Source organism: Ambystoma mexicanum, chromosome 1p (genome assembly GCF_040938575.1).
Source record: "Ambystoma mexicanum isolate Mex_15411 chromosome 1p, UKY_AmexF1_1, whole genome shotgun sequence".
Taxonomy (NCBI): Eukaryota; Metazoa; Chordata; class Amphibia; order Caudata; family Ambystomatidae; genus Ambystoma; species Ambystoma mexicanum.
Genome location: NC_090921.1, coordinates 204636764 through 204661188, shown reverse-complemented (window position 1 = coordinate 204661188; position 24425 = coordinate 204636764). Strand labels below are relative to the sequence as shown.

Below are 24425 nucleotides of genomic sequence, written 5' to 3'. Positions count from 1 at the left end.
CCTGGAGGCAACAGTCCACCAAGCCTGGTGCCAAGTTGCAAACCCCCCCTTTTCCTGATCCGGCCATGTCTTCTCTATATATTAAGCCATCACTTTTCATTCGTCTACATGAAAGAATCTGTGTTTCATGCTGTTACCATCTCTATATGTGAAGTATAATTAATAAAATGAGTTTGTGCGTTTTTATTCCACACTGCTGGAGGGTAGCGAATAGCTACTTAGCTAACAGCAATACATAATTATCAGATTTTGGTTACTAGGTGCAAAGAGTACTGTTGAAAAAGGTTGCATAGTCCCAACGGTAATATTATTTAAACAATTGACAGAATTGCTGAAGTTGTTGTATTTGGCTCAAGATGCAAAAGCCTGTTTTCCTGATTTGTATTTGAATTCTGTTTATTTCAGAAAAGAAATTGCCTACTTTGGCTATAAAAACTGGCCCACGCTATTATTTAGGCTTTTTTTCGGGCATTGACCTATTGACGTGTAGGGAAATCTGAACCTGTCTGCACCTCACATATGTTCCCCTTTCAAAAGAGCACGTACATTTTGTGTGACCAGGCATGTTAATACTGTTAAAATGGAAGTAAATATTTTCATATATGTGATACTTGAAATATTTTGTTCTTGCCATTAATACTGTTCATTTTTGTGGCATGTCTTACTGAAACTCACTCTGGCATGCTGTGAACGCAGGATGAAGAGTCCCATTGTAATTTGTCCGTGAATCCACCATGCTAACAATTTGAAGGACAAAATGTGTTGAATATCTGCAAAGAATTGATAAGATTCACTATATTGAACGCTTACTTTGGAAAGTTACGTTTCCATTGATGCAAACTGTCTTTTGAAGTGGTTGGTCATCCATCAATTAGGGATAATGATCACCCTAGACACAATGTAAGCAAAGTTTTAAATAATATTTATGCAAATGAGGATGAAAAGTGTGCTGTATGCTACATGATTAATATTGTGATGAATGTATGTCCAATTTGACGTAAAGAATATATATCATACATGTTAATTGTAACTTAAATTGATAGTTAACGTAAATAGGTACAGTGTATATTTATTACCATTTAAAGTTTATTCGGATAATATCTATAAACCACAACAAAAACAATTATAAAGTGGGTACTGACATTTATTTTCACATTCTCGATTTTACATAGTTACATAATACAGATGTACGCCTGTCATGGGTACAGTCTACCGGTCGACGGCTTCTTCAACCGTAATTGGACAATAATCATCAACAACGCATCTGTGATAACCATTATCTGGGACTATTGCCATACACCAATCTGTCCTCTCGCAGTTGCAGTAATAAGGAGAGACATGGCAGCCTATATGTTCTGAAATCATGTAGATGTGAAAGTGTTGCAACACCATGTGCGTCGAACAAAAATCAGCGATGGAAGGTAATACCTTTCTGTGAAGAATGTAAAGACTGTGATTAATCGATCGATGCATGGAATCAGCATTATAAGATCACTGTTCACAGTAAAACAAATGAGAACCATGCAATATTTTCTGGCTATAACCTCTACTGGAAAACGTTTCCCATGTTTTAGTGGGCTTAATTAATTCTTTTGAGCGCTATGTCAAAATGAAAGTAGTTCCTAATCTCCTGACTATTGATGTTTTTGTTTTGATAGTTTTTGTGAAAAGAAACAATTGTTTTGGGTTTGTTGTGGATGTATGTGTTTATGTTTCTGTTCTGCGCTAGATAACGTTATGACGTTGGTGATGATAGGGTATGTTTGGCTACGCTGTCCACTAACGTCATTACAACAGGTGGAGCTATTCGTGATCATCTAGTGATGTCAGGGCGTGCGATCTGAATTAGTGCTACAAGGGCACTTGAATTTAGGGTGATGGATCAAAGGATAAGATTAGCACAAGATGGTGGTACTGCATGAGGTAAAGTGCGAAAAATTGCATAAGTTTCATTGGAATTTTTTTAAAGAATGTTTTAAGAATGCGTGCTCAGAAATATATGCCGGATCGATTGGGCCAATAAAATCTTCTGACCGAACTACCCCTTTAAGTCAACCCTTCCCTATTGCCTATAGTACACACTCCAAGAGTGGAGTGCAAAGTGGCGTGAACAAGGTTTAATAGAGGTGTTTTAACACCTAATTCCCAGGCTGCTTATACAATGAACTGACACTCTATGATCACTGAGTTAAGATCATACAACGAAATTCATTTTTTACACAATATTGTCATTCAATGAACTTTAGACCCATTCATCTTGGTTTCGGTGTTTAAACCTAGTACATGTGAGCAACAATTATCTGGATAATCACCCAACTCACTGACATATCACAGCATTTGTTAGCACCACATTTTTGCACATATGCTTTCAACAGGCGGTTTATCATTCACTACTAGATGGCTTCATGCCATTCAATGGGGGTTGAAGCACCAGCTCCATAATGCATTGGTCTTCGCCATAATTATACTGCAAGGAGGATGAGAGTGTAAGCCATCTTTGAAGCACATCGTTATTCAATCACCTGACAATCTCTGTAACAGCAGTCATTATGGGATTGAGAGCACAGTAGTGTAAGCATGATCGATTTGGGACCAAGATTTGAAACTCTAATGGACTCATCAACAAGACGAACACCTCATCAACTATGTGACCCCTAAATCATTTGAGTCCCATCTTTCGATACACTCCAGCATTGTTATTTTTAATGCTTTCTGTAAAATGCACCTTAAAGACCTAAGACATTTATAATTTACATATTAATGTAATGTTTATCTTCACAGGCCTTATCTGCGAAATACAGTCACGACATAGCAGCCAAAGGGGTCTGACAACAGGATGGGGGAAAAGTGAGGATAGAGCCTTGAGGGACACCACAGGTGAAGAGTGTGATGGGGAGAGGGAAGGGCCCAGTTGAACCTGGGAAGGTGGTCCGAGAGGACGGAGGTCAAACAGTCCAGTGCCAGGCTTGTGATGCAAAGGATGTCAGTGAGCCGATTTTTAAGGGTGGCACGATTGACTGTATCGAAGGCAGAGGAAAGATCCAGAAGGATAAGAATGGATGGAGAGTTGGAATCGAGATTTGAGAGCAAGTCTTTACCTGTGTTCAGGAGAGCAGTTTCCGTGCCTTTAGCTGCTGTGAAGCCAGACTGGTGGTCGTGGAGACAACTAACAGATTCAGTGTACTGTATAAGTTGGGAGATGACCAGCTTCTCCAAGCGATTGCACAGGAAGGGGGTAATGGAGATAGGGAGGTAGCCTGGCAAGAGGGGTCGACAGTGGGCTTTTTGAGGAGAAAATTCACACAGGAGTGATTGAGGGGTAGTGGGAAGGAGCCTGTGGCATAAGAGTGATTACAGATATCCACCAAGGCTCGAGCAAGCGAGGCAATGTTGCCTTGATAGTTCTGGAGGAACAGGGGAGCACCTGTTTGGAAGAGACTTTCATCGAGAGGACTTGTTTAGAGGCCTCATCCGGTGCTATGGGTTGGAAAGAGGAGAGTAGGAGGGAAAGGGAGAGGGGGACTGAGCGAGGCCTGAGAGCTGGTGAGGGAGGGGTGTAGAGGAGATTGAGGAAGGAATTTCCTGTGTTTTCGTTAAGAAGTGGGAGGCCAATGAAGTGCAGAGTGTCAGGGATGGCAGGGGAGAAGTGGAGACTGCAGTAGGATTGGCGAGTTCCTTGCAGATTTTAAACAGTTTGCCCATGTTGTTTGTAGCCCCAGAGATGCAGGGTTGCATATGCGCCCTCTTCTTCAAGTGAATAGTGAGTCTGTATTGCCCTTGGAGCAAGTGACAGACCAGTATGTCAGAGGATGTGCCTGAAGTCTGCCTCTTCCACTCAGCATATCTGCACTTGTGTTTCAGAGAGGCTAGGTCGGAGTCATACCAGGTGTTGCGATTGGAGATAGGCTTCATGCGGATCCTCATGACAGGGGTAAGGATGTCCAGGTGTTGGTGATGGAGAGGTGAAGATTAGAAAGGGCTGTATCAGTGTGGGAGTCTGTGGCAGGAGTGGGGGGCAGATTGAAATTTGCAGCGAAAGCAGCAACGGACACTCGCTTCATCAGTCAAATGACGGAGAAGGAGACTGGCAGTGAGGGCAGAGGCTTAGCCGGCGGACCCAAGAAATCCAAGTGAGAGGACAGGAGAGCATGGTCAGACCAGAAGAGAGGTGTAGTGAGAGAATTGGAGATGGGGATAACTGCTGAGATGAGAGCCTCCAAGGTGTGTCTGGCAGAGTGCGTCGGACCGGAGGGAAGAATGATGAGGGAAAAAAAGTCACAGAGGGTGTGGAAGAGTTCAGTGGCCAAATAATGAGTCAAGGTGAATATTGAAGTCTCTGAAAGGAGAAACTTAGAGGTGGAGGCCAGAAGAGAAGAGGTGAGGTCATACCATTCCAGAGGAAGAGGTAGAACAGACCTGGGTCCTGCAGATGGTGACAAGAGTCAACGAGAGGGTTGGAGAGACACCAAGCTTGTAGACAAGGCATTCGAAGGAAGAGTAGGTCCGAGTGGGAATGATAGTAGCAGGGACCTATTCAGGGAAGATCAGGGCAACTCTGCCTCCAGACAGGTTTGGCCTGGGCTTAGAGAGGATCTTGTAGCCCTCAGGGAGGAGTGTGTCAAAAGCAGTGACATATCTGGCAGTGAACCACGTCTCAGTGAGCGCAAGAACGTCAAGGTTCAAATCTTCAAGATGGAGTCGGATGTCAGCAGAGTGTTTAACAGCAGAGCGAGAGTTGAGGGTAGCTATGTGAAGCTGGTTGCCAGCCTTTGAAGGTCTTTCGTTTAGGGGTACAGGGATGTGGTATTCCCATTGGTGGTGTAGAAGGGGCAAGAGGGGTGGCTTATGGTAGGCATCTATCAAGAAGTAGGAGGTTGGCCTGAGAGCCCTAGCCCATGACAGTGCTGTTCTGATATACACTGATGATGGACATAGAGGATGGGAAGCATGCCAAGAGTAATTCCCATCTGGTTCCACCATGAATGGGTGATGAAGAGAAGGGGAGCTACAAAGAGGATGTCAGTGACAATCTGCCTGGAAGAAGCATTGATGTAGGTGTCAGTGATGGGCAGTCCTGGATTGGAGACCAGGAGATGGTTTTTGAACTTTTTTCTTCCAGGCTTTGAAAGAGAGCTAGGATAGGTGATAGAGTAGCAATTAGAGTAAATAGGGGAGATGGAGAGCACCATGTGAGGAGAGAATAGAGAGATAGAACAGGGAGAGATAGAGACGGAGAAACTGCACAATGCACAATGAACTCAACAGGCAGCCTAGCAGCAAGACAGGTGCAGATGATTAAGGTGCACGAGACATCCCAGGTTGCTGAAACCAGGTTGTTGCACTGCTCCAGCTGTGAGAAGGGCCAAGCATGAGGGTGGAGTGACCTGCAGTGACTCTTGATGATGAGGTCGACACAAGGTGTCAGGAGTCTGAGGCTGCAGTGACCTCAGTCTGATCCAGGCAGCCTACCAACAGGACAGGCACAATTTAATCATTTGCACTTGGCAGTGTGCCCTCAGTCAGAAAATTGGGTTTGACCCCGGCCAAGTCAATCAGAGAAATGCTTTGGAGTGGGTTAGCAAGGGTTGAGCTGATGAAGAGTGGGAGAATCTGTAATTCAGAGGGAAGAGCGACTCGCAAATACCCACCGTCCAGATGACACTCTTACACTCTTCCCAAGCAAACCAGTCACTCTGTCGGACTGGATCTGGCTAAGAGCTAAGACTCAGGGATAGGGAGAGCTGTAATACTACTCAGGAACTTCTGTTTCCAAGGCTACAAGTCGACACCACAGGGAAGGCTCAAGGTTGAGCGCAGTTTCTACCAACCACCTAAAACCACTTGCCGCAAGCCCAGGGATCACTATCCCAGCTGAAGGGCTACCACAGCACCAAAAGGACTACTCCAATTGCCCTCAAGCCCCAGAGGCGAATCACAACCGTACCATGAGGTGGTAGCTCACACTTCAGGTAATTTCTGAATTCCCCTGCTCGCAGACCTGCCAAAATTAGAGGGGCAACACTGTAGCAGGGAGGGCATTCCAGATCTAGGAAGGACGGTCATAACAGGAACCGTTGCGTCAGAACAAGAGCATCTCACGACCCCTGATGCCGGGCCGCCTACCGAAGTGAGGGACAGCTTTGCTGCATCCTACATGTGGTAAGCGGTTGGCGGCTGCAGGACCCCAGTAGCCGGGATGGGTGGCTCAGCACCACAGGAAGGCAGGATTATAGTAGCCGGATCGGCGTGGAGGAGCAAGGGGATTACAATGCCGGCAGACCCTTTATTAGCTCGAATGAAGATAAGGCAAGGCAAGGCTCAGGCTCTAGTAGGGTCTCCGTATCACCGTCCGTCATGTTTACAAGTGGCTAGGACCATGCTGACACCATCAGCTCAGGCTTGCAGGGACATTAAACACAGCGAGTAACAAAGTGATTCGCATCAGCTCAACCACTGGTCCTGCACCGATAATAGTAATTTTCAATGATATCCAGTGATGTTACCAAAAAGAGTTTAACCGAAAAAATGTGACCAAATAATTTTTCTGCCATTTTAAAAAAATAGATGGGGGTTGGGCTAAAGGGGTAAAGGGTTTGAAGTGGTAGTTGAGTTAGGGTGGGTTTACAACTAGAAAAAAACAGTGGTCTTGAGTGGGACCCCCTAAAAATGAAACAAAAAATACCTGCAATTTTTTTCAGTAAAATCAGCTCGATAAAACAGTTTTGGTAAAACACATTTCGTTAACATCTCATGGGGCCGTTTTCAATAGCCGGGCAGATACAGGTCTGCAGCTGTGTAGGCAGTTTATCACACCAACTCTTTCAGGCCGATTCATGGAATTAATGTGCGCTGAAAATTTCCGCGCAAGCGTTTCAATGTGTGCGAATCGCAGCGCAAGTGCAAAAAACGCAGCGAACCCTCGCACAGCGATTCATGGAAGTCTGTGCGTGTGTTAATCCATGGATGTGCGCTAAAATCCTGCGTGGTGCACGCTGGCGCACACATCTTCAAACAGCATGCGCTACGCGCACAGCGAAAGCGCACATAGCGCAGCACACACAACTAAAGTAGGCATAATACGGGGTGTGAAAATATGGGCATCACGGGGGAAGTACAGGAGGCAAATGTGCGGAACGCCCATATGCGCGCCTACAACACATATTCATGGAATCGAACGGGGCTAATGCGTGCACCAAAAAAGATGCGCTAATCCAGAAAGACGTACGCCAGCAGGAAGCAGGCATACGTGGACCAGCACAGCATAAAAGTGCGCGCAAACAAGAAACAAGCTCAGACGCTACGATTAATAAACCGTTCCTTGCAGCAGTGGTCGTGGGATACCGCAGGTGGAGGAGAACGATATCAGGGCCAGAATTTTTACACCCAGTACCAGCCTTTTTGGGATGCCTGATGACCAGGTGAATGGGAGGTACAGGTTTCCACCTCACATAATACTCGACCTGGTGAGTGAGTGGGAGGATGACCTCACATCACCCACCCTGTGCTCCCAAGCACTGAGCCCCCTTGAAAAGGAGCTTAATGTACAGCACTTCTTGGCCACTGGATCATTTCAGCGGACATGTGCTATAGTGGGGGGGTGTCACAGGCCACGCAGTCACGCTGCCTACACCAGGTGTTGGCTATCATGACTGCACGCCCATCAGTCCGCAGGCACATATACCTGCCCAGAACACCTGCAGAAAGGCAGGCTGCCGTCCAGGATTTCTACGGGGTGGCACAATTCCCCAAAGTGCTAGGTGGCATTGATTGCACCCATGTGGCTCTACGTCCCCCCAGGGTAATGGAGCACATCTATAGAAACCACAAGCACTGGCATTCCATCAACGTGCAGATAGTATGTAAGGGAGGGAGGGATGCCAAGGGAATCATCACGTCAGTATATGCCAACTATCCAGGGTCCACCCATGACAGTCATTTACAGAATGTCAACCCTAAACCGGGATCTAGAAGCTGGGCAGCATGGCGATACATGGCTGCTTGGTGAGTATAAATGCCACTGCACATGCATGCATGCATGTCAGATACTGCGTAATGTCACAAACCCACTAATGATACCCATCACCACCTCCCCAGGGGACAGTGCCTACCCTCTGAGCACCCACATGATGACGCCAATTCGGAATCACACCATCCGAGGTAAGATACAACACAGCCCATATTGCAACCCGGGGCATAGCGGAGCACACATTCGGAGTGCTCAAGTCATGCTTTTGCTCCCTTGACTGCTCTGGAGGGCAGCTGCTATAAAGTCCCCCAGTAGCATGCAGGATCATAGTGGCAGCATGTGTCCTGCACAACGTTGCAACATGCCAGGGCCTGCCGGTGGACATGGTGGTGCCCCCACATCCCCAACCACATGCATGGCCGCTGCGCATGGGAGGGGAAAGGGCACATGGTGAGGCAGCCCGTACGCAGCTGGTGTCTAATTACTTCACCTAAAATCACACCCCTTTGGAGTGCACACAGACCTGGCACATACCAGCTGACAATCAATGATGATGACATAAGGGACAGTCAACTGTCACAACCATACCAGCCTGAGATTGGTCACCTGGAAGTGTTACATTGTGTGCATCCCTACCTACCGAAACACTACCAATGCTGTGTCATTATAAAACATACATCTATGCTGCTAAATTGATAACCCCCTTGCAAAATACAACATGAAAACAGAGCCATGTCACCCAACCCCTCCCCAGCTCCGCCACACAACACACCATGGCATGTCATGCAATGTGAAAGGAAACACAGCAATGCACAAGAACTGACACAAAGTGCACTGTCCCAAATGGAAACTGCCCACAGAAAATATGCTCCCAGTAATCAATAACAAACAGCAGACATGAACAAATACTTACCACCAACACAATACAGCAACACACCATGAAACATTGCAAAAACATGACAGTACTAAGTCAAAGTAGTGGTAGTCTTACAACCTGAATAAGCCAGCACATCGACCCCTTCCAACTGTAGAGTGTTGCTGCCACACAAATGTGTCAGTGTACTGCATACAACATGAACTCCATCTGCAAAGGAGACGGCCTTGTGAAGACATGAGGAAGGAACCTGCAAATTATGAGGAAGACATGGATTCACAAGCACATATCAATACACCATGCAGTGTACAATACAACAACAATACCCACTAGGGATGTCCACACAGTATTGACTACAGACTGCCCACACAGCTCATGGGAGCCCAATGTCACTGTGTAAGTCACTGTCACTTGGTCACACCCTTTCAAAAGCCCATGGGAACGGGAAGAAGGAGGGGTGTGTGTGCCACAAACCCAAGCATCTAACCCAAACTCAGGACAAGCGTGCATGTGCCCAGCCGTAATACAGTGGATGCCCACGGGAGCCCCACAAGGCAACACACTGTAAAAAAAAAAAATCATGCCCGGCTATGACATTGTGGGAGAAATGCTGTCGCTCTCTTCACCCTCTGCTGCTGCATCAAGAGGTGGTGGCACTATGGGAGGCAGCCCACGCAAAGCCCTGGTATGGTCCTCCATGGCAGCAAGCATGTGGTTCTGGAAGGTCTGATTCTAGAGGATTAAAGTGCGGAGATCCCCATGCAGCACCTCACGGGTTGCCTGCACTCCTGCACGCATGGCCTCGCGGGATGCCCGGATCTCCTCACGTGTTGCCTGCAGCTCAGCTGAAAGCGAACGTGTGAGCTGCTCCAGCTGCTGTTCTGCCCTAACATTTCGGGAAGCCTCAAGTTCAAGCAGACTCTGCCTGAAGTTATGGAGTTCTACCCTCAGGGCTTCCCTGTGGCCCTGTGACTGTATTGATATGGATTTGCGCAGAGTCTCCAGTGTCGCCCGTCGGTCCCTGTTGGACGCCAACATGTCTTCCCTGTGTGATTGGCAAATGGAGTCCGTTGCCTGCTGTTGTTGCTCAATCTGCCTTTCAGGGGGGATAATGGAAGTGGCCACCCTCTCCATTGCCTGAGCCATCATTTCTACTGATGCTGCCTGTCGGTTGCCATACCGTACATGGAGTTTTCCCATACAGTATTGCCTGGGCGGCGCACGGCCACCGTGTCGGCGGGCACCACACCTGTTCGGGGCAAGGCGATCTGCACCTTGCTGTGCTGGCACTGCCTGAGGATGCAGGACTGCATTCCCCCTCTGATTTGCTGGCCCAGGAACAGGATCAGATGCTGTGGAGTGTGACCCAGCATCCGTAACCGCCAAAGGCGGACCTCCCAACACTGACATCCATATAGAGGGTTCTACCCCTGGTGCAGGTGGGTTGGACAGAACAGAATCCCTGCCAGAAGCACTGACCTGCGACAGCACATAAGTCTCATCATCCGACTCAGCACCTGAATAGAGGTCTGGGGAGCTGCACCCAGAGACAGCCCTCAACAGTATGGTCTGCAGTACCGAAGTGTTTTCACCCACCACCACACCACGTCCCCCACTGGTGCCTGGTCGTGGCTGAGAATCCTCCTGGGTCTGCACCATCTCCTGAACCTCACCAGCATCAAGTGCGTCGTCACCTGCAAAAACATGAAATACAAGAAATGGAAACAGGCATGAGCACCATAGCACACACGTAGGCCTGACACGACAGAGATCCTGTACATGGTTTACACATGTCCCACATGACTATAACCCTGGCATGCATGCACTGTCAATGAGTTTGAAGGGGAGTCAAAAAGGCAGACAATGAGGACACCAAGATGGAAAAGCAACACATTTGCAGCATGTTGTGTAGCACTGGCATCACACATCAGCCTGTGAGAGGCATGTCCAATACACATACATGACACATGCCAGCACACAGCTGTCATGTAGCATAGCCATGGTAAATTAGACAACTATAGCGATATGTCAGTGAATGAGTACTGCCACACATCCATGTCACATGGACATGATGAGAAGATTAATGCAGAATAGTGTTGCAAAATATGCATGTGCCACACACTGCAACACATCCAGTGTAAAATAAGACAGTGATTGTAGGAAGATGTACACATCAATGGTTGGTCACTTCAACATGACAGGAAACAACTATCATGTTCCACATGCAAACAGGCCCTAAAAATAAATTTCAGCAGGCCAATACTCCCTCGCCCTGAATGGTCTAATCATTCACATAACCAGGTAACTAAAGTGGCACAATGTGGGGTGTAAACAATGATATAGCATGTCACATATGTGGCATTAGGGATGAAAAAAGAATATGAACAATGGGATGATCTAAACAAACAGCCTGAATGAACACAGAACAAATCAGAACAATGTTGTTGCAAGATGATAGTTCAAGGGCAACATCAGTAATGTGGGGCTAATTGGCTACTGTGGGCAGAAGGGATACTGTCATACCCAAACAAAGGCACGTGAATGTATTGGAGGAAGCACATAGGTGACCCATAACACTCAGGAGTACACACCCTCAACTGGCACTCAATCAGAACCTGTCACCCAAACAACATACACATGGATTACACACACATGCATGGGAACTCACTGGACAATGCGTCGTAATCAGGTAGGTCTCCCACGCCTTGGATCTGTTCCTCTGTGACGAAGGTCCCGGCAACAGACTCGTGTTCAGTGAGTTTGTTATCCTCTGGTGGAGACCCACCGCCAGTCACCAGAGTAGCGGCATGATTTGAGGCCAGCTTGTTCTTTGCTCTGCGTTTCAGGTCATTCCACCGCTTGTAGCAATCATCAGCTGTGCGCCTCACAAATCCAAGGGCACTTATGCGGTCGGTGATGGTCTGCCAGTGTGCCCTACGTTGACCAGGTGTGGTCTTGCACCCTGCAGTCACCACCATTTCTCGGCTATGTGCCGACACATGGGTCACAAGTGCATCAAGATTGGCGTCATTAAAGCTAGGCTTCCTTGATGTGGCGGAGAGTGTAGCCGTGTCTGGGGTCTCAGCCTGTCGTGCCAGAGCACCCTTCTTCCTCTTTTTCAAAGGTGGAGCAGAGCCTGAGTGGCTTATGCCGCTCTGGTCAGTAGGGGCAGAAGCGCCGGTGGACTGGGTACTAGGAGTGTGCAAAGGCACAATGACCATAGGTCTTGGTGCAGGCATTGGCTGAAGTGTGATGTTGGCAGGGGCAACATCGGTTTGATGGACCTGGACCGACAATGTCCCAGCTGGGAGACTCAGAGCTGGGGTGGATAGAGCTACAGCTGCCCCTGCAGCCTCCTCACCATGCCTACTTGGGGCAGCAGATGACATTGCTGCCCCAGATACACGTGGCCTGGTAACACCAACTTGGGCCACCACACATAGCTTAGACTTGCTGACGTGGAAGTCAGCCTGGGAGTCATCCTGTGCCGGGTCAGGTGCCACAATGGGCTGGTCAAACAAGGGCTGAGCTGGGAGGGTGTCAGCTACGTTTCCCATAACCATGGGGGGCATGGGTGTCCCTGATTGGTCCTCCACACATGGGGGTCTAGGGGCACCCTGCAAATCCTGGCCACGTCCCCTACCGCGCCCACCACGCCCACCTTTTGGAGGTCGACCACCTTTGCCTCCCTTACCGCTTGGTCGCCTCCCAACCATGGCACTGATGTTGTTGTGCATATGGGAGGAGCAGTAAACGATTGTCCTGGGCAATTGGGGGTGAAAGGGGTAGGGTACTAGATAGAATTCGTACCATAGTGCTCTAGCAAGGCTGTCTGTGACCCCTGGGGGAAGATGACGGGTCACGCAACGCACCGGCACCCCGAAAACAAAAAATAACGTGCACGCAACCCCTCGTAGACCACGTGCGTGGAAAAATGAACCCGCACTACGCTGTGGCACCCAGGAACACTAAAATAAGCATACGCGTGTTACACGTAGCCACAATGACCTCTGAAGGGGTATGCGACACACGGGGCAAGCACAGTTGGTAAATGCGTGCGCGACTGAACCCTCTGCCTGGAAAAAGAACGTGAAACAAACGTGCATGTGCGCGTTTGCAACACCCCCGCCAAAAGAAGAATTGTACGTTGTCTGAGGAGACAGGGCAAAAGAAGAAGTGAACGCTATTTGAGGAAACAGGCCTAACAAAAATAATTAACGCTGTCAGAGGTAACAGGGAGTACGAACTTCAAACGATGTGAAGTAAACGCGTGTGAACCGAAAAGAAGTAAAGAATTCACCCACTCGCTCTCCACGAAAAGCACGTACAAGGAAATGCCTTTTAAAGCGCCCCACATGTGCAACATCACTTACGCGAGCTGACACTCGGACGTGCAGTTTTTTCACGCGCCATGAGCCACTATGGCCACGTCACGAGGGAAACACCCGCGCGCGTCACGTCACAGACGCGCTTACGCGCTAAGGGCCTTTGGTCCAATGAAACAGCGTACGTGTGCTGACACGCTTACGCGCTAAGGGTCATTCCTCGAATTACGTGCTGACATGCAACATTTTCATGTGCCAAATCACTCCGTATCAAGCTGGCCATGCAACAACACACGGAAGACCACGCTCCTGCCCAGAAGTCCGAATTACTGCCCCCCAGTGCCCTGAGCACGCTCCCACCTGCCATCTGCTGCTGACTGCCTGCCTGCTGCCCACGTGCCCTGCTATTTGCTGCCTGCACCTCATGCATCTGCAGGGGTGCAGTTGTTGTGACCACCCCTGCTGGAACTGAAGACTCCCGACTGGGATACCATCGCTCCACAGCCCAGCCCCAGGACCCAGTTGCCCACCCACACCTGCCTCTGGGGTTGCCATGTCGGGCACACCACCATCTGGCAACCCCCAGCCAGAGAGGCAGAGGGCCACCAGCTTCAGTGCCAGGGAAGTTGGTGTCCTGGTGGAGCAAGTCCTGGGGCAGTATGATGCCCTCTTTGGAAGTTCTCGCGCCGACTATGAAGGACGGACCAGGATCTAAATGGACATCGTGACTGCCATCAACGAGGAGGGGGTGGCAGTCCGCGACATCAAACATGTCAAGAAGCGCTGGGAGGACTTCAGGTCCAGGACCCTTGACAAGGCCCGGCGCCGGGGGCCACCTGTCCGACCACCAAATGAGGCTCCTGGAACGCATATGCCCAGCGCTCCACGTCCAGGTCCTTGAGAGGCAGACCCGTCTGGAGTCGAGCGGTAAGTGTACATGCATAATGATTGGACGCTGTGCATGTCGTGGTGTCCCAGTAGTGTGCAGGTTGCACATGTGTTTTTGTAGGGCCATGTATGGATGTGTATGTACAGGGGCGTGAGGCTGACACATGCGAATCCTCTCATGTGTGAGACACATGGATGGTGTATGTGTGGGTAAGCATGCCGGCCAAATGCAGATGTGGGAGCACACATGTTTGAATTACTGTGTATGTACGTTGGCATGGTTGTGATGTCACACATGGATGTTGGTTCCAGCTGCATGTATCTGCACTGTGTACATGTGCAATTGTGTCTATTTGACAAGTGTGCAACTGTGATGCAACATGGATGCCTGTGGCACTGACATGTAGAAGGCTCAATGCCAGATGTGACATGGATGGCGATCTCATCGCTCTGACAGTTGGTGGACATGCACACATGCATGTAAGTGTGTTGGTTTGTGTGAATGTGTTTTGTACTTCCCATGTTTCATGTGACGTCAGGCTCACCTTCGGATGCTGATGCTGTTGTATGTGTATGAATGGTGCAGCCTGGTGCAATATTGCTGTGGAATTACTCATGTGTGTGAGTGGAAATGACATGTGTGTTAGGGAGTGTGATGCCATGGCTGAAGTCTGACACTGCCACTCATGTACAACTGTCATGTGTGTATCAGTCCATTGTACAGTGCCCTGATGCCTGTGTTCTATCTTTCGCTGTCTGCAGCGTCAACTGATGAAGAGGGCGGAGAGGGTGCTGTGGAGCAAGGCAGCAGGGATCACACCGCCAGCCGGAGACGCAAGGCCCGGCTCCCCTCCCAGGTTGTCACCTCTTCAGGGAGTGAAGAGTCCAGTGCAGAGTCCCAGGCCGCAGCTGCCGAGGGTAGGTCCAAGAGGTGGAGGTCGGAGTTGGACTCCTCGGCAGCAGAAGGGGCAGCTGAGACCCCACAGGGTCCGACGTAGGAAGATGGCACGGCGTCATCCAGGTTGGTGGGGGGTTTGGTGGAGTAGGAGGATGTGGAAGGGACAGACACGGTGTCTGGAGGTGGGGATTCCACTGGTGCTAGTGGTGCATTGCAGGGGCAGGGACAGGAGGCACCACAGGCCGCCACGGAGGTGCCTGTGTGTAATCCTGTCCCCGATCCTGTGACTGCATCATCCTGCACCAGCAGGGATTCCTACATCCAGACCCGTTTTCAGGGAGGGGATCCGCTTACAACAACTGGCCTTCCTCTCCCTGCGGACGTGGCTATTTGAGACCGGATTGAGCCTGTCCTGAGTGGGATGGCGTTGCGTCAACGGGGCATGCAAGGTGACCTGTGTTTTCGTGAGGACACTGCACGTCATCTCAATTGCCTCGTTGACCGCATTGACCTACTGGGACAGGTCACCAGTGCTGGATTCCTCCGTTTGGTGGACCTTTTTCCGACCCCCTCCTCACCTGAACCCCCTATGCGCCAGTCATCCTCCATGCCATCTTCCCACCCATGTATCACCTGGGTACCCTGTGGAGCTGCCTCTGACCCTGCGGCCAGGCTGGTGGAGGACACATCCCTGCCACAGTCTGGAGTCGGACGTCCAGCAGGGGTGGCCACCTCAACAACTGCACCCCAGCCAGAGGAGGACATGCAGGCAGCAAGAGCCAGGGCACAGGCACAGCAGCAGCAGAAACAAGGTGGGAGCCATGATGGCTCGGGGCCTTCAACATCGGAGGGGCAGGCATCGGCCAGAGGGCAGGAGGACCCAGGATTGGAAGTGTCTTCCGTTTGGTAGCGGTTGGGCCAAGCCATAGATGCGGAGCGGCAGCGGCTGGAAGAGGCATAGCTCACAATGGTCAGGGCGGAGAACTCCATGTGGAGGGCTCTGAGGCGGGCCGAGTGCCTCGAGGCAATTCGCAGGGAGTTGGAGGTCCACATGTCATCGTCCCTGCGAACCCATGGGGCCATGGAAGAGGACCGCCTCCGGGACATCGAGCAGGAGTTCGATGATGCCCTGGCCCGGGAAATCGGGAAGTGAGCTGTCAGACTAGCCCGCTGCCATTGTAAATCGTTTTTAGAGTTAGGTTTCCTTTTCCTTTTCCTTTGATTTGTGGTGAATGGACTATGCCACACACATTTGTATATAGTTTTTTTATTAGGTAGTTTCTTAGGTAGGTTTCATTTCTTTCATTGGGCTCATGGACCCTTGACAATGGAATGTACATAGTTGGACAATGCATTATTATGAACTTTTTCTTTTGATTTCACCATGGATCAATGGATTTATCTTTTTACGTTTCCTTTGGATTTGCGTTGGTGGAGGAAGAGTTTGGACTATTTTTCTTTCGGATTTCTTTGGATTGGTTATACTTTTCATTTACTCATCTTTTGCACATGCTTTTCATTTCATGTTTGCTATTTTGTTATGCCTTCATTTCATTGCTTTATTTTTGTACATAATACATTTTGATATTTTAGTTCCATGTGTGGGATTCGCTCATTGGGTTAATGCATGTGAAAATGTGGGTTTACCCAATCAATGCCAACCAGTGTGTGTGTGTGACGGACATGTGTTGATGTACATAGTTGACTTTTGGTTTGTGTCTTGAGATAGGCATGTCAGTTTGGGGTGGATTGGGAAATCATTGCGTCTCAAGAAGGGGTGGTGTGCTGTGGTATTTTGGTGTAGAAGTGGGCCATGATTGTGCATCTTTATTTCATGTAGGGGGGACATGAGTGGGGGCCTGCTGGCAGGCGCCCCTCACTGCTGGGGGTGGGGGTGCTGGGGGACATGAGTGGGGGCCTGTTGGCAGGTGCCCCTCACTGCTGGGGGGTGGGGGTGCAGGGGGACATGAGTGGGGTCCTGCTGGCAGTTGCCCCTCACTGCTGGGGGGTGGGGGTGCAGGGGGACATGAGTGGGGGCCTGCTGGCAGGTGACCCTCACTGCTGGGGGGTGGGGGTGCTGGGGGACATGAGTGGGGGCCTGCTGGCAGGTGCCCCTCACTGCTGGAGGATGGGGATGCAGGGGGACATGAGTGGGGGCCTGCTGGTAGGTGCCCCTCACTGCGGGGGGGTGGGGGTGCTGGGGGACATGAGTGGGACATGAGTGGGGGCCTGCTGGCAGGTGCCCCTCACTGCAGGGGGGTGGGGGTGCAGGGGGACATGAGTGGGGGCCTGCTGGCAGGTGCCCCTCACTGCTGGGGGGTAGGGGTGCTGGGGGACATGAGTGGGACATGAGTGGGGGCCTGCTGGCAGGTGTCCCTCACTGCTGGGGGTGGGGGTGCAGGGGGACATGAGTGGGGGCCTGCTGGCAGGTGCCCCTCACTGCTGCGGGGTGGGGGTGCTGGGGGACATGAGTGGGGGCCTGCTGGCAGGTGCCCCTCACTGCTGGGGGGTGGGGGTGCTGGGGGACATGAGTGGGACATAAGTGGGGGCCTGCTGGCAGGTGCCCCTCACTGCTGGGGGTGGGGGTGCAGGGGGACATAAGTGGGGGCCTGCTGGCAGGTGCCCCTCACTGCTGGGGTGTGGGGGTGCTGGGGGACATGAGTGGGACATGAGTGGGGGTCTGCTGGCAGGTGCCACTCACTGCTGGGGGTGCAGGGGGACATGAGTGGGGGCCTGCTGGCAGGTGTCCCTCACTGCTGGGGGGTGGGGGTGCTGGGGGACATGTGTGGAATCCTGCTGGCAGGTGCCCCTCACTTCTGGGGGGGGCTGCTGGCGGACATGAGTGGGACATGAGTGGGGGCCTGCTGGCAGGTGCCCCTCACTGCTGGGGGGTGGCGGTGCTGGGGGACATGAGTGTGGGCCTGCTGCAGGTGCCCCTCACTGCTGGGGGTGCAGGGGACATGAGTGGGACATTAGTGGGGGCCTGCTGGCCGGTGCCCCTCACTGCTGGGGGGTGGGGGTGCTGGGGGACATGAGTGGGACATGAGTGGGGACCTGCTGGCAGGTGCCCCTCACTGCTGGGGGGTGGGGGTGCTGGGGGACATGAGTGAGGGCCTGCTGGCAGGTGCCCCTCACTGCTGGGGGGTGGAGGTGCTGGGGACATGAGTTGGACATGAGTGGGGGCCTGCTGGCAGGTGCCCCTCACTGCTGGGGGATGGGGGTGCAGGGGGACATAAGTGGGGACCTGCTGGCAGGTGCCCCTCACTGCTGGGGGGTGGGGGTGCTGGGGGACATGAGTGGGGGCCTGCTGGCAGGTGCCCCTCACAGCTGGGGGTTGGGGGTGTTGGGGGACATGAGTGGGACATGAGTGGGGGCCTGCTGGCAGGTGCCCCTCACTTCTGGGGGTGGGGGTGCATGGGGACATGAGTGGGTGTCTGCTGGCAGGTGCACCTTACTGCTGGGGGGTGGGGTGCTGGGGGTCATGAGTGGGACATGAGTGGGGGGCCTGCTGGCAGGTGTCCCTCACTGCTCGGGGGTGGGGGTGCTGGGGGACATGAGTGAGACATGAGTGGGGGCCTGCTGGTAGGTTCCCCTCACTGCTTGCGGGTAGGGGTGCAGGGGGACATGAGTGGGGGCCTGCTGGCAGGTGCCCCTCACTGCTGGGGTGTGGGGGTGCTGGGGAACATGAGTTGGTGATCATATTGCAAGATGACATGTGGCTTGGCTGGGGGGCATGCCCATGGTGGATGGGCTGCCTGCGGGACATGACCAGGGGTGCAGGGTAGTCCCCTGTGGTGTGGGCTGCCTGCAGGGGCCATGTAGGGGGTAGAGGGGACACCTGGGAGGACCCACACTGCCAATTCACGTGTAGGAATCCCCGCGCACCACACTGGATACATGTACCCCGCTCTGACAGCAAAATCATGTGTGAAACTTCACACGCTCCCCCGAAATACAAGTACCCCACTCTGACAGCAAAATCGCGTGTGAAACTTCACGCGTACCCCAGAAATACACGTACCCCGCTCGCACAGGGCTCTTACAGACGCAATATGCCGATGTAACTATGCATGGTCAATGTGGGTCAATGTTACATAGCTTACGCATGTCATAAACAGGCATGCTCGACTTCGCCTCCAAAATGACGCACAGATATTAAAAGATGTGGTGAGGATAAACTTTGCAGAAGCCATCTCCACTCCCGTGCTCCCAGAGCACTCGATGCCCCCTCTTTAAGTCACATTCCAATTCCCAAACCCACTTACCTATATTTACCTGCAAACTATCTCCTGCAGGTTCAATTGAAAAGGCTTGCTTGTATTATGTGGTGTCCTGACTGCACTAGACATCGAAAGCAATGCAATTGTGGGCTGGTACAGGATATTACGGTTCTATTTCAATCACAGGTTGGCCTGACTCCCCCAAAATGTGAGGGACTTTGAACTCAACAAAATGTATTAGGTTTGAATTTCCTCCAAAGTAGTTGACCCATGCATGATTCGTTATAACATATGCATGCAATTAGAGAACTGTGCGCGCCTGGCACATAGCTATTGAGTCAATTAAGGCTAAGTACAATCTATAATCATGAAGCTGTACACGTTTGATTATTGCCCTATAGCAGGGGCCTGCAATCTGTGCCACTCCACATGTTTTGGACCGCAACTTCCATGATTCCTCACCATTGACTATTGTGCCTGGGGTTGATGGGGGTTGTAGTCCAAAACATCTGAAGAGCCAACGGTTGCAGACACCTGCCCTATAGTAATTATACTGGAGGCAGGTATCAAAAATAAATCCTAAACATGTGAACCCTCACCTCATTCTAGTATATTCAGGATGGATTCAAGATTGCAGCGCAGGCTGGATAATGCTCATTTAATCGCAGTTGCAACTAGTAGGACAGAAAGTTCCAGCAAATGGAAGGATGTTGAAATACCTATTCAAACATGGTGTCTTGATCGGCTTGTACATTGCAACTATTCAGACAATCTGATAGATTATCATGCAAAAGGAAGCAATGTGGGTACTTTCGGTTAAGGCTGTTGGCATGCAGCATACCCAAAATAACAATGTATACATATATGATAAATATATGATAATCCTAGGCTTTATATTGAAGTAAATAGTGAAAGTGTGCACTATTCAATAGTCATGTGACTAAAAATGTTACTAAACCCCAATAAAAGTGAAATGAAATGGCCATGCATAATACCTTTTTCACTTCTCTTCTGCAGACTCGACAGAATGTTCCAAGTGCACATGGGATCAGTGGCCCAATGCCCGACAGGACCGTTGCCTACTTAAGATAATAGAGTTCCTCTCCTATGACGAACCTCTAGGAGCTGGCCTGGCAGCTATCTGCATTCTCTGCTCACTAATGCCTGTTGGCATTCTGGGACTCTTCATTTATCATAGGAACACCCCCATTGTCAAAGCCAATAACCGCTCTCTCAGCTACCTCCTGCTCCTCTCCCTCACCCTGTGCTTTCTGAGCTCAATGGCTTTCATTGGCTACCCCACCCCAGTGAAATGCCTTCTCCGCCAGGCTGCCTTTGGCATTGCCTTCACTCTTTCAGTATCTGGCATCTTGGCCAAAACCATCATGGTGGTCATTGCCTTCAATGCCACAAAACCCAATAGTCACTTAAGAAGATGGGTTGGGCCTCGTTTGTCATATGCCCTCATCTGTTTTTGCACGCACCTTCAGGTTCTACTGACTGCTTCTTGGTTGAGCCTCTCCCCTCCGTTCTCACAATATAACATATACACTGAACCTGGAAAGATAATAGTTGAATGTAACGAGGGGTCCTCCCTTGCATTCTGGTGCATGCTGGGATATCTTGGACTTCTTGCCTCCATCAGTTTCCTAGTAGCCTTCCTGGCTAGAAAGTTGCCTGACAGTTTCAATGAGGCCAAATTCATCACCTTCAGCATGCTGGCCTTCCTCAGTGTCTGGCTTTCCTTCATTCCTGCCTACCTCAGCACCAAGGGCAAGTACATGGTGGCCATGGAGATCTTCGCCATCTTGTCTTCCAGCTCTGCTTTGGTTTCATGTATATTCTTTCATAAATGCTATATCATCCTGTTTAGGCCAGAGATGAACACAAGAGAATATCTGATGGGAAGGGAAACGGGAATCCGGAAGGAAACTGCTCAGTAGTCTGCCAACTAATCACCTAAAATATGTCACCAGATGTTCGTATAAGATGTTCCTCATGTATAACCAATTATGAAAGGTAGGCAAGAAAAAAGAACTTAGCAATGCATATATAAAGCAACATCTTGTATGTTATTCCTCAAATAGCTTCTCCCTGGCACTCCCCCCTCTCCTCTCCCTCTGCACTTTGCCCTGTAGCCCTAGCACGATCTGAATGACACAAGGCCTAGTAAGATAGTTTGTCTTGTCCTCCCTTTTTTTTCTCTCCCTTGTCTTGTTGCGCCTAGCAAAGAAACACGTGTGTATAGGCGCGTTATAAATGACATATATCATATCATAACACCCTGCATTTTTGGGAAAAAGAGAGATTCGCCTAAAAAGCAGAAAATTGAGATAATATTCCTTTTGCGACGAAGCAAAATTGAAGTGAACTTTTTGCCCATTTCCTTCATATATTTATACATTATTATACAATGAAGCTTTAAAAAAACAGACTTTTCCTTAAGACAATTCTTTTTTTTAAGCCGGTACGTCCCCATTCCCATTTGAGCCCCCATAGGGCTCAATGGGAATGGGGAGGATGGTAGCAGCGGTACCGTTTATAATGGTACCATTGCTACCATCATCTTCTGCTCACGGATGCCGGTACGGCCACCTGGTCAGACCAGGTGGCTACGGTTCCATGTCATTTCATCATGGGATTTTTTTTGCGTGGTTTTTTACCGCCATTTTTTTACAGAAAAAAAACATCACATTTTTGTACAATTATTTTTGGGGGGATTCCACCCCCAAACCCTCTATAACATTTAATTGTTCATGTATTCACAAACACCCACACCCCATATATATAATTGTCTAACCACCCTAAAAAATTCCATTTTTTTTTAAATACATTTGCGGTAAAAAAAGCCGCAAAAAAACCATCCTGCGATGAAAAGTCATCGTACTGTGGCTGTAAGGGCACCCGCAAGCAGAAGTCCTAGTATGGTGGTATGGTAGCAACGGTGCCGGTAGTAATACCGGTGCCGTTGTTGCCTTACCGCCATACTCCTAATGAGGCCCATTGTCTTTATTTCCAACACTGGAGCAAGCCACATAAAGCTGACCATGAGAAAAGCATGAATCCTGTAAATCGGTTCCAGCTATTTTGAATTTGAGCATTGAGATTGTGCAGAAATATTATTGGTGTCCCAATCTACAGCTGAAGCAGCAGCAACGTCAACATAAGCGCCATACTTGTAGGCCTGAAGGGTGTAAGCTTGAAGTGACGTTCTCGTACGTGTACGGTTGAAGCAGGAAAGCTGTTCAGATGGCATACTTTGAACAGCTTCTTTGGGAAATTAAGTTTCTGTAATTATCATGAGAGAATTGCCACAATGTGATGTACAACGTCATTGCAGACACTATTGAGGAGACGTGCCGTTTCCTGTCCCCCACATTACTACAAAAGCACTGTTTTGTGTCACCTGCAAGACTTCTAAAGTGAGTGTCGCTAATATCAGCTAGAAAGTTTAGGAACAATGACCTGCTGAACTTTAGGAACAATGAACGTAGAACTATGGCAGAACTACGGTGCAAAGAGCCATATGGCAGTGGTAAGAATTGCAGACCGCTTAAAAAATAAATTCTCTGAAAAAGGTATATATTATACTTTTTACATTGTCTACACCATGGAACCTACCCACATGCCACATTCCAGGCTTGTATCATGTTGGGAAGTATGCTGAACATTTCGAAAAGACACACACACAAATACACAACTGTCTCTTTTATATATATGTTATGTTATGTTATTGCAATTTGTAAAGCGCACGGTCACCCAGAGGCATCATGGCGCTAGAAAAGGAGGCTGCTCAGCTGAGAGAGAACCAATGGAAGACCAGAGCTTAGAACAGGTAGGTTTTCAGAGCTCTTCTAAAACCAAGATGGTCGGCAATGGCTTTCAGTACCAGGGGGAGACTGTTCCACAGTTTGGGCGCGGCAATAGAAAATGCTCTGCCGCCGAGCCTTTTCCGATTAGCTTTAAGAACAATCAACTAGTTAGAGCTCGCAGAACGGAGATCCCGAATCGGTATATATCTAGTGAATTTAGTCTGTAGAAATTCAGCACCCTGGCCATGAATAGCCCGGTGGACAATGCACAGACTTGAAATGGATTCGCTGCTTCACTGGCAGCCAGTGAAGTTGGAGTAGGACTGGCGTAATGTGAGCCCCATAAGGGGAGCCAGTGGCTAGCCTGGCTGCAAGGTTCTGCATTCGCTGGAGACGATGGATGAGACCAATCGGTTGTGCCAAATATAATGAATTACAATAGTCCAGCCGTGAGAGCACTAACGCAGCCACCACGGGAGGATGAAGGGCTTCAGGGATCAAAGGCATGACCCTCTTAAGGACCCAGATCTGATGATGGGTGGACTGACAGATGGCCGCCACCTGGTTAGCCATAGACAAGGAGGCAGAGAGGAGAACCCCCAGGTTCTTCACTTTACTAACTGGGCCAGGCAAGGCGCCCAGAGAGCAAGGCCAGAAAGCAGGGGTCCAGAGTAGGGGACTAGGAGGACATCCTACTAACAAAACCTCCGTCTTGTCCCCATTAAGCTTTAACCAGTTCTGAACCATCCATATCCCGACTGCACTAAGACAGTCATGGAGGCAGGCTGCAGCCTCGGATTGATCCTGATCCAAGCGAATTAAGATTTGTGTGTCATCCACATAGGAATAACAGTTAAGCCCATAAGAACGGATGAGACAAATGAGGGCCCAAATATATATATTAAACAAAATCGGGGACAGAGAGGATCCCTGAGGGACCCCACAGGTGAGGGAGCATGGAGTAGATAGAAAAAGAGGCATTGCAAGGGTCTGCGTGCGATCCAAAAGAAAAGCAGTGAACCAGGCAAGAACAGAGCCGGAGATTCCAATCTGTGAGGGGTGAGAGAGGAGGATGGAATGGTCTACCGTGTCGAAAGCGGCAGAGAGGTCTAACCGGATCAGAGCCCCAGCTCCGCCTGCATCTACAAGTCTGGATAAATCATCTTGCACAGAGACAAGGACATTCTTGGTACCTCTACCTGGCCTGAAACCAGCCTGTGCATGATCAAGGACTTTAGAGGACTCCAGAAAAGAGGACAGTAAAGGAGTAACCAACGATTCCAAAAGTTTAGACAGAAAAGGGAGAAGAGAAATAGGACGGAAATTAGCCGGGACAGTGGGGTCCAAGGAGGGCTTCTTCGGGAGAGCAATAACCCTTGCAGATTTCAACTCTGATGGCACCAGGCCAGTCTGGCAAGAGTTATTTATCGCCCTCGTGATGT

At 49.9% G+C, this 24425-nt stretch overlaps 1 protein-coding gene across 1 annotated transcript in view; it reads left to right on the top strand.

Annotated features, from left to right (window-relative positions):
- LOC138469559 (vomeronasal type-2 receptor 26-like) overlaps positions 1–21114 on the top strand; it is a 158008-nt gene extending 136894 nt beyond the window's left edge. Inside the window, exon 7 of the mRNA XM_069609029.1 lies at positions 20189–21114. Coding sequence (XP_069465130.1) covers positions 20189–21114 — 926 coding nt within the window. The remainder of the gene's footprint in view (positions 1–20188) is intronic.
- Positions 21115–24425: the final 3311 nt, after the last annotated feature.